Below are 11,085 nucleotides of genomic sequence, written 5' to 3'. Positions count from 1 at the left end.
GTAGCTTATGCCCTGGATATGAGGGACTCGTGGCTCTTAAAAAAACAAACTCCAGCTGTTCTTCATGCCATGAGACAGTTTTTCTACTACACTTTGTCATCCCCTAAACTTAATACAGCTCTGTTTTCTATTCATAACATTATTGGATTACAGGTCTTTAAATAGTAATAAAGAACTAAAGTTTGGCTTCAATATGCTTAAAGTCATAACTATAATTTTATAAAATGAACACAAGTGAACACTTTTCAATACTCATTTATTTTGGAGGTACCTCTAACTTTTTTATGAAATGTTTTATTAGGATTGTAATTATATTGTTGGACTGCATGCGTCCCATTGAAATTTTTCTATTTTGACACTGTGATTTTATGTTTTAGCTTTTCCTTTGTAGCACTTTAAGATCTGTTTTTAAAAATTTAAAGTGCTTTTAAATAGAATGCTTTACCATTCACTAAATGATGCTGGCAGAAACTGTTTATTAAATGCAGGGCTGCAACTAAAGATTGTTCTGCAAATCGATTCATCTGTAGATTATTTCTTTGATTAATCGATTAATAATCCGATAGCAAAAGGTTCCTTAAAGAAGGCTTTTTACTAAATTAAACCAGGTGAAACTAAAACTTTTCCACTTAAGTTTTAAATAGAGCATATTGACAGAAAAATATTTTTCTATCTTAAATGCTAAATTTTATTATATTCATTTTACACTTTTGGTAGAATTACTTGGTTGCTCTGTCAGCTAAAAGCATGTTTTAGAGGTTTGAAATCAATCAATCCAATCCACCACCCTGGAGAGAAATATCAGCTGTGCTGCTTCCATCAACACCTTTGTTTATAGATGTTGGAGATCAGTCTGTTTTTCTGTTTGGTCCTGTGTCTCTGACTGTGACTGGCTGGATGTGCTCTCTTCATCCTATGACATGGGAGCTGGCATGGAGCTTGTCTGCCTGGTTGTGTGTTTCCTGGATGGGGCCACCTTTTATAGTTGCTTTTTTTTGTATCTCTGCTTGTCTCCTTGAGCCCAAGTCGGCCTTGGCAGATGGCAGCTCACACTGAGCCTGGTTTTGCTGGGAGTTTCTTCCTGTTAAAAGGGAGTTTTTCCTCTCCATTGTCACTACAAGCATGCTTGGTGTGAGGGATTGCCTTCGAGTCAATGAGTTGATGCAATCAAGGTTTTCCTTGGGTATAAAAATGAATCGATCTTTAAAGTGCCTTGAGATGATAGGTTTTGGGAATTGGCACTATAGAAATAAACTGAATTGAAATTCAGTTACTGAATAAGTTGATTATTTCAATAATCGACTAATCTGATTGTCAGGCCTAATTAAATGACAGTAGTGTTAAGTTTAAATCAACTTTTAATCAGTGTCAAGGACACATTATCCTGGTGCTTAATAGATGCTGAAAAATCTGATCAATTTCTTTGATGTATTGTTACTTGAAATTCTTAATAAGACTAAAACCTTTGGGTATACATTATACCTGCTGTGTCTAAAAAGTGTGCAGTCAGATATGGAGATAACTCAATGTTTTGGGTTTTTAGTCAATACCAATTATGGTTTAAAACAGTGTATAAAGCACTTTTAATTTACATATTTAACTATTGGCATTTAATAGCAAGAAAAGAAATGGGAACATTGGGTTTTTATGGTGCGGTGCATATTTCAGTTACAAGGTGCAGGCAAAACAAGCTTTGATCAGACACTTTTTAAAGGGGAAAGGGAGCAGATATGTTGCCTAATTATATTAATATTAATTAATAAAATCAGTTTCTTTACAGATGTTTGTTAGATTCAAGTTAACTGAAGATATTTTTTTTGGAAGTTTGTTATGTTTGTATGAATAAAGAAAAAAAAAAGCTGCATTCATGAAGTTCAACCTCTTTATTTATAAAAAAATAAAAAAAATTCTAAGAAAGCAGAGATATTTCTTTGGTACGGTCTGTTTTCGCTCACAGACGGTGTTATTGCTGCGTGGCAGAAAGTCCCGCTGTTTTGTCTCTTTGCATGGGAAGTATCTCTGTGATCCAGTATCTGAACAGTGAAACAACAGCATTCGCTTCCTCTGAAACAAAAAGACAGAGCAAAACACATCAGTTACTGCTGACAGCAACCCTAAAACACCAACAATCATGGTTGTCCCACCACAAGACATGTCAGCACATAATTAAAAATCTGCTTCCCAGACATTTATTTAGAAACATCCTTCTTCCAAATCCTTTTTTCTAATGTATTTTTTATAAAGTTGGAGCTCAAGTTTAACCTGTGCAGAAAGTAAACACAGACAGTGAAGTTGAGCTGGTGTTATTTACAGAAAGACTCCCAGGGCGAATCAAAACATGCTTAAAGGAAATCTGCTTTAAATCTGGCCTTGAAGTCAACTAATTGCTATCACTGGGGGGTAGACAGAATGAGAAGAGCTTTAGAAACTTCTTTTGAAGAGCTTTAAAAGCACGCACCCACCTGGATTATCTCCTGCATGCCGCAGAATCTGTGTTCAACTAAGACGCTGCCTCAATAAGGTGACTGTGTTTGGAAAGCTAAATAAATCCTAAAGAGTGCCCATTTTAAGGGAAGGAAATGTTTTTATCTTTCCTGCAGGAATGAAGTTTCTATATCAAGGCATTCCTCATGTTTTGTTTCCTCGCAAACTTGTTTTCCCCATTTAATTTACATGTTCTCAACTTTGACATTGTACTGTTTAGTTTCCAGTCACCCACATGTCTTTTGGCAAACTCAAAAAAAAAAAAAAGGCACTGGACTTTGTTTCCAAGTTTGAGAATGTTTCCCTTTACATCCAGGAAGCTTTTTCAATCGAAAATGTCAGAAATAACATTCTAGGTTATATAAAGTAGCCCATCAAAGCCTTGGATGAATGGGTCCACACCTTTGGAATGTGAGTCATTTGGCTTATTTTTTTAGCCTGCAATGCCCCATACCCGTTTATGTCTTTGAAAGGGGGGTTGTTAAAGGGAACTGTTGGCCTGGTTAAACAGGTAAGGTCTTATGTTTCCCTATAAAGGGGTGGTGGTTGCGATAATAGTGGAAAGGAATCAACTCAATTGCTGCATTGAAGGTTTTTGGAAGCTGAAATCTGAGTGCACGCCCCTTCTTCAATATGATTCTTATTTTTTATTCCTTTGAAGTTGCTCAGACGGGAAATTAAGGAACTGGGTATTCTTCACAACCGAACCCTGGCTTTTTTTCAGCACCTTTGTCCCTGGTATTTTTGCACAGCTTCTCGGTCTTTATGGTGTGAAGCTTTCTATGTAGTGCTGTTGCACCCTCATGGGTATTTCAGAAAAAATATCTTTCTGATAATAGATCATGTGAAAATGATCGCATATGCAAGTGAACATCATTTCACCTTTGTTTTATGTCACTGGTTGGTTACAGTTCAATTTCCAAAGTCAGATACACTTGAGAAAAGTTTTGTTTCTAAAAATTGAATTACTTATTAGTCATTGTGCAATTTAGCTTCAGTAATTTCTAAATGTGTGAACATGTAGCAAAACACACCCCAATTCACAAATAAATACCTGATTATCTAAAAAAGGACAGTTTAGGTAGATAGCCAAGCTTTTGTCGGTTTGTTGTTAATGTAAGTTTCCAAGATTTTATACCACACCTGATGAGCCCTGCAATAAATGATTAGTACAAGAAGACAAGAAGCAGGTGGTTACTTTAGAGGAGCAGCAGTGATCCACTGCTCAGAGGGAATCTCCTGACAGGAGGACCACTATGAGTTGTGTAGGATAAATCTGTAATTTATAAAAGTGTCAAGAAACAAGCAAGTGCAACAGTGTCTTTACAGGTCCATCAGACAGCCGCAGCTGATCCAAATTGCTGCTGCTCATGTTCTCATTAGAACTAAGAAAGTAGAGCACATCAGCCCGGTTCTGTAGTCCTCCCATTGGCTCGCTTTAGGTCAGAGAATACACTTTAAAACACTTCTGTAAGTCTATAAATCACTGGATGGATCAGCAGCTCAATAATAACAGATTTGTTGTCAGTGTTTCAACCTCTCAAACCATGCAGGTCTTCTAGTTCTATCCTACTCTGTTCTCCCAGAACTGGAACCAGACCTGGAGAAATAGCATTTAGTTTCTATGCTGTACTTATCTTAAACAAACTCCCAGAACACTGGAAAAGGGGTGAAAGCCTGAGTTCTTTTAAGTTAAAGTTAAAAACCTATATTTTTAGAGGTATTATTAGTTCAAGGTTCTGATCTAACAGTATAATTTTCTTCTCTACCTTCTTTTATCATGTTTTTTTACTTGCTTTTAATCAGCTTTATCTCCCGATTCATGTAAAGAACTTTGAATTGTCCATGTACTGAATGGTGCTATGCAAACAGAATTGCCTTGATGAAAGAAAAAACAACATAAATCCTACTTCAAATTTTCATAGGCTGCAGAAAACATAGCAATCAGTAGGGAGAAGGTTTATGGTTGTCAGAGCAAAACTGAATGTTTTGGACAAGATTTAAAAGGACATTTGTGTCGGAAAACAAACACTAAATCCATATCAATCTTGAAAATGAACAGCTAGCAGCATCCCATCGTGGGGATGCTTTTCTTCATAATGGACAGAGAAGGTGGGTTAAGATACAAACAACCTAAAACTAACACATTTGCTGTGATCTAATTAATTTAGCGTTAATCAGTAAAAAAATAGAAACAAAGATTTTCGTCACGATCACCGAGTCCAGGAGCGGCCATTTTTTCCCCCTAATATAGTAACACCTCACTCCTGACATCTTCCGGCAGTGATGTCACGGTGCGGTAAGCCTAGTGCCATTCTCCCCGCTTTACAAGCAGAATCAATGGGAGCTACTAGACACATCTGCAATCAACAGCAACTACTTTAAATTTCCAGAGGACTACACCATTGAAATTCGTGAGAGCTATAGTTAAACTGACAATGTCTATGTGCATGGCAGTTGGATGTTGGAATACATCGGGTAAAAGTGAAAACGAATTAGTTATTTCATCTTTCCGATTCATGATTCTCCACGGACGGGTTCGTCATTGGATTGCCAACTTGAAGAGGGAGGATTTGCCATCAAACTTCTGGCCAGAGAAAAAACATGTAATGTGTAGCCAAAATTTCCCAGCATGTTTTCAAGATGACTTGGATAATAGCGCATTGTGACAAACACCAGATACAGCACTGGGACTTGATCAACAGCCGATACCGCACCGTGACGTCACGAAGCGTAGATGGCAGTAGTGCTCTTTGACATGGATCCCTCCAGTAAAGCACATTCAAATGAAAATTAGTCTTAATTAAAAACACTTATCATTTATTGAACAGTATGTAATAATTTTATATTTAAAGTAGGCTTGTCCCGATCCGATCCACGTATCGGATCGGACGCCGATATTGGCAAAAAAATGCATATCGGCAAAGCATGTAAAAATGCCGATCCAGGCTGCCGATCCAGTTTTAAAAAAAAAAAACCGGTCCGTATTTTACAGTTTCGCCGATTGAAACGATCCATTCCACTATTTTGTGCCAGTGTTCCCCGAATCCGGTCCGCATTTTTCAGAACACCTTCAACACACCCACAGGTCTTTTTGGGTCTGTCTCCCGGCCTAACCATTAAAACAGGTGAATTGGAAGATAGCGGGGAAAATGTCAAAGTGTGGGATTATCTTATCCTGCACGATGTGTAGATGGAGACTAGGTGTGGAGGAGATTGGGGAGTATAAGGCATTTTTGTGTAATAGTTCACTATTATTTGCACTGATTTTTTTTTAAGCAGTGTCTTTTTTTCAAGAGTAGAGTCCTGATTCTAAGTTAATAGAATATTTTCCACTCTTGTCTGTTTTGCATTTTTATTAAAACTTACAGTAATACTTGCACCTTTAACTGTTTACGGTTTTACTGTTCACTGTGCAATTTCAGATTGCTTTTCATAATTTTGTCCAGTTTGTGTTTATCTCTTAATAAACAGGTAAGTTTGTTGTTACCAATCATTGTGTTTTATTGAATCTCACCTAATTCAGCTGGCTAGATGTTATCAAGAGTACTAAAACCCTTTTCAACATGAGTCTTACAACTAAGGCTAAATACTTTAACTTAAACTTAAATACATGCTCGGATAGGCTGGTATAGGCCAGTATCGGTATCGGATCGGAATTCCAAAAACAATATCGGTATCGGATCGGAAGTGCAAAAACCTGGATCGGGACATCTCTAATTTAAAGTACTTTCAGAAGTTTGTATTCTGAATATGAGCGGACTTTTCCTATAGTTCTGGAGAGAGTACAAATGGACTAGAAACTGAAGTGGAGGTTTACCTAATAGCTGGAAAGGTCTGGACCATAATCTAACTGAAAATCCGCCTTTCCAATTTTGCTGATCTTCAGCTACTTTGTTATAAAAAAAAATGTCCTTAGATGTACACTAAACCTTCAGATAAAATGTATAAAAATGTATGTATTGATGTATTTCTACTTATAATTATCATATACTTACATAAAAAAAAAAAAACATTTCTACCCGTGAATAGCAGCATGACTCATACAGTAGGACGACAGCTGCTGTGGTTTAAAAAGCTCTGAGGCAGCTGTAAGACAGGCGAGTGGAGTGGATTCTCTTGCTGAGCAAAAAGCCAGACATTTCATAGAGAATCCATGATAAAGACAGGAGATGACGACTGTCTCCCTGTGACCTCCGATGTAACGCTAATCTGAATCCTCCACATGAAACCTGAACTCCTTTTAGCTTCTTTCTAATTAACATCAAACTCCCTGCTCTTCCTACTGTTACTACACAACCTGCTTTCCCTCTGTTGACTGATGACTTAAATGCAAGCCCAAACAAGTCTGCTAAACCACCAGCATAAGTTCTAAAACGGGCAACAATGCTATCAACTAACCAGGAACAAGATGGTGCAAGTAAAGGCTGAAATAGGCAAGTAAGGGCAGGTTTAATCAGCTGAGCAACAAATATTGAAGTTAGGACAGGTTTTAGCAGGGAAGGGCAAACTCAGGCAAGCGTTAACCTGCAGGGACAGGATTGAACGACTTCCCTTGATTACACCTCCTTGATATTTTCACCCACCTGCAGACATATCGGGACTGTTGTTGAGCTCTGATAATGCCTTTTCTAGACTGCCAGCCATATTCTGTTGTACTAATGTTTTAAGACTATACAGCTGGTTGAGGACAGAGTTGGGTTTCGATCCATCAGCTAGTTCCTTTAAAAGCCCATCCACTGTAGCACAAAGATGAGGAGTCTGGACCACATGAGGAGAGGCTGAAAAGACAGCAAATGAAAAGTGGCTTGTTACATAAGGCATCAATACAAATTTAGCATTAGTTCATACAGGACTAACATATGGAGCCATTATGTAATAAATCAATGTTTCCTTACAAAGTTCTTTGAGATTAAACAGAAGAGTAAAGGTGCTTGAAATAAAGACACAAACAGAAGACAATGAAGATACAAAAAAAGGCTTCAATAAATGTTTGTTTGCTTACATCATGAGCAACACTATATTTTTCTTTTTTTTTCTATGAACAGCCCAACAGCAGTCCAGATTCAGACACCATCAAGGCTGTTAATTGTTTCATGGTTTTGGTTAAGAAAAATTCAAACGCAGGCATGTGATAGATCTCTCCTTTTTTTTACGTTCTTTCAGAAAAAAAAGAGATTAGACATCAAATTTAGATTCAATTTCATTAAATCCAAAATTACCAAAAATTAGAAAAAAACTCCTGATAAATTTGAAATAATTGAACATTTCTCCTCCTAGTCACTAAAATTCCTTCTTTTAGCAATGGGTTGTGTAGTAGGATTACCTTTCATTGAACAGAGCTGCCTTGGTAAATGCAGCTTTTTTAACAAATAATTTTGAAGCTAATCCTACCCAAATATTACACATTAAAACAAACTAGGGCTGCAACTAACATATTTTGTAAATCAATAAATCTGACGATAATTTTTTTGATTAATCGTTTAATAATCATATAGACAAAGATTCTTCAAGGAAGGCTTAGTGAAATCAAAGCAGTTGAGGAGTACTGAATAAAGCACATTGACAGATGAACAATATTTTTCTTTCTTATATGCAAAATGTTTTGTGTTTTTTAACAATTTTGGTAGAATTTACTGCTCTTAGTGGGTTGTTCTTTCAGGTAAAAGCATGTTTTAGAGTCTCTATAATCCAGTTAACGATTAATCAATTACTAAATTAGTTGAAGATTATTTAAATAATCAATTACAATTAATTCAATTGTTTCAAAACTAAAATACACAGAAATGTACTTGCTCTTTATTTTTATCTGCATTGGAGAACTTTAAAAGAAGAACGCATCCCAAAGATCTTTGTAATATGGATTAAAATATTGAATTAAAATGGTTGATGTAAATGTATATAACTTACTGGTTTCCAGGAATGCCTTTACTACCCTTCTTACAGCATTTCTCATATCTTTTTTTCTATTATTTTGTTAAGATTAATAAAACAAAACTCTAAGGTAGGGGTTCCCAAACCTTTCCATGCTACGGACCCCCACAGAGTTAGCTTCTGCTCAGGGAACTCTTTTGCAAACTAACAGCTAATGCTTCAAAACATAAAGAATCAAGTTATAGAATGCTTTTCTTTCTTTTATCCCTATTCTATTATTGCAGTTGTGTAACATAAGAACACCAACACACATTTTTCCATACTGGGGAGGTGGTGGTCTAGTGGTTAAGGCATAGAGCTTGGAATCCTGAGGTTCTGAGTTCGAGCCCCACTACCACAGACTGCCACTCTGGGCAAAAACCCTTAACCCCCTGATTGCTCCAATGCTCCCCAAGTGGATAGGTTAAATTAAGAGGTAAATTTCTCCAGTGTGAGATTAATAAAGTTCAATAAAAAAAAAAAATATATATATATATACTGCTGTATTCCCAATGAATAACAAATGCTTCAACAAAATGTTTTGATTACATTTAAAGTTAAAAAGCTAGGTTGATGCAAAAAAGGCATTGTACTGATCTGTGACACATGGTGGGTATACTTCGTTTTTTCCATAGGCAGGAGAAGACCCTCAAAGTTCAGTTTTAAACCCCCTAGGTTTCTATGTTAGTATGATATATTACCTTATATTTATAATAATAATAATAATAATAATAATAATAATAATAATAATAATAATAATAATAATATTCATAATACATACCTAAAATCATTCTAAAATAATGTTTGTTTTTGTTTGTTTTCAATAGTTTTTCTTTCAAGGTTTGAGCCTCCAGCGCCCCCTGGTGACCCCCACTAAAAACCTCCCGCTCTACGGCAACATCACAATAACTAATTACATTAATTACCACTTAGGAAACATGTGTAAGATTTATGTTCCAGTAAAGATCATTTATAATCCTTAAGTCTCAGAGCTGCTTAGGTAAGGAGTACAGATCTGGGTGCAGAGAGCATAATCAATGTCTACGACCCACTAGCAGTACAGGTGCCAATACTTACAGTCTGACATATAGATTTCCAGTGTTGTGCTCATGAACTCTGACAGCTCAGCAGCTTTCCTCTCATCTTCCACTCCATCTTTACTGTAAGTGAACTCCAGTGCAGCAGCGCGGGGCATCAGACCCAAGGACAACAACTTTTCTTTGTGCCTCTTTTTCTTCAGCTTTCTCCTCTTGTTCCTGCTCATTTGCTCGCCTCTCTCGTTGACGGGCACCGGACTGGGACCTGAGCCGTCGCTCACTGGAGGTCCATCTTTCCCACAGTCCTGAGGAGCAGCCGGCCTCTTCTTCTTTCTTCTTCTTCTTCTTCTACACTGTTGATCTTCTGCCTCTTTTTCTCCATCTTCCTCTTCACCTCCCTTATCGGCACATCCCTCTGACAGGAACAAGGGTGTATTGCTCATTAGATCCATTTCTATGTGTAACTACAGCTCACAGCATAAATAGTCTATATTCTAATTTTTGTGACGGTCAAAAAATAAAATAACTGTTGAATTATAGATTATGGATAGTTAATAAAAAGCTAAACACAGGGACTGTTGTCATCAGCTTAACTCCTCATTCCTGATTTTTTATTATTCCTGAAGAGCTGTTTCTAATCACAATCAGATGCACTCTCAGATTTCTGTGTTAAATTACATAATTTTTTTAAATGGTTGAATGATTTGATCGACCAAATTAGCAATGGCTACTTTTGTTTTAAAATTTCTCTCAATTATCTATTTTTGTATGTAAGGCAGTGAATCATTGCTCCTCACTTCATTGCATCTCTGCTGCTTTTGTACCCAAAATCACTAAGAAGATGTGGAAACCAGCTCTCATTAAATTCTGACCCATAAACATCAATGAGCGGAGGACCAGCTGGCAGCCGAAACAGTGACAGCCCAAGTATGTAGGGCATCAGATGTAATAAACAGAGATTTCTTTTCATTTTAAAGACTTTGAGATTTAAATTTAGACTTATTCTTTACGCTTTTTTCCTAAAGACTTGCAAAATCTCCCTTTGTCATTGATTTGAACATTTGTTCCTACATTTCCGAACAGCTCTGCTTGACCCCCCGAAGCAATGACTTTTATGTTGCATTTTCTAAACTTTAGTAAGGCTACAGCTCTGTTTTGTCTTCCTGTTACTTGCATGATAATAAACATTTTATTTAACTTTGGAAAATAGAGAAAATAACATTATATGGTGGTGAAGATTCTCAGTCATCCAGGTCATAGTCATCCCAAAAAAGGTGAAAAAAAAAAACAATCCACTGGACTTTGTTTCCAAATTCGGAGATATTTTGCTTCTCATCCAGGAAGCTTTTTTAATTCTACTGTCAGAAATAGAGTTGAGTTCAAGGTTTTTTACAGTAGCTCATTAAAGTCTTGTTTTTGTTTAGAAAACATGCAAATTGAAACGGGTGAAAGTGTCTACCCCTTTGGAATGGGGGTCGTTTGGCTTCTTTTATTTTGCCTGGAATGCCCTATACCCGTCTATGTCTCTGAAAGGGCGGTCATTAAAGGTAATTGCTGGCCTGGCTGAACAGGGGAGGTCTTCTGTTCCCCTGTAAAGGGGTGGGGAGTTGCGAAGATAGGGTGAACGGATCAACTCAATGGCTGCATTGTA

At 36.8% G+C, this 11,085-nt stretch overlaps 1 protein-coding gene across 1 annotated transcript in view; it reads right to left on the bottom strand.

Moving 5' to 3' along the window:
* Positions 1–1,864: 1,864 nt before the first annotated feature.
* Positions 1,865–11,085, bottom strand: part of erich1 (glutamate rich 1) — a 12,721-nt gene continuing 3,500 nt past the window's right edge. The window contains exons 4-6 of the mRNA XM_015396293.1: positions 9,475–9,849; positions 7,071–7,265; positions 1,865–2,064 (exon numbers count right to left, since the gene is read on the bottom strand). Coding sequence (XP_015251779.1) covers positions 1,964–2,064; positions 7,071–7,265; positions 9,475–9,849 — 671 coding nt within the window. The 3' untranslated portion in view covers positions 1,865–1,963. The remainder of the gene's footprint in view (positions 2,065–7,070; positions 7,266–9,474; positions 9,850–11,085) is intronic.

The sequence above is a fragment of the Cyprinodon variegatus genome, unplaced genomic scaffold, assembly GCF_000732505.1.
Source record: "Cyprinodon variegatus isolate N-32 unplaced genomic scaffold, C_variegatus-1.0 Scaffold27, whole genome shotgun sequence".
In the NCBI taxonomy this organism is placed as follows: Eukaryota; Metazoa; Chordata; class Actinopteri; order Cyprinodontiformes; family Cyprinodontidae; genus Cyprinodon; species Cyprinodon variegatus.
The sequence above is the reverse complement of the archived record's forward strand: the minus strand, read 5'-3'. Positions and strand labels throughout refer to the sequence as shown.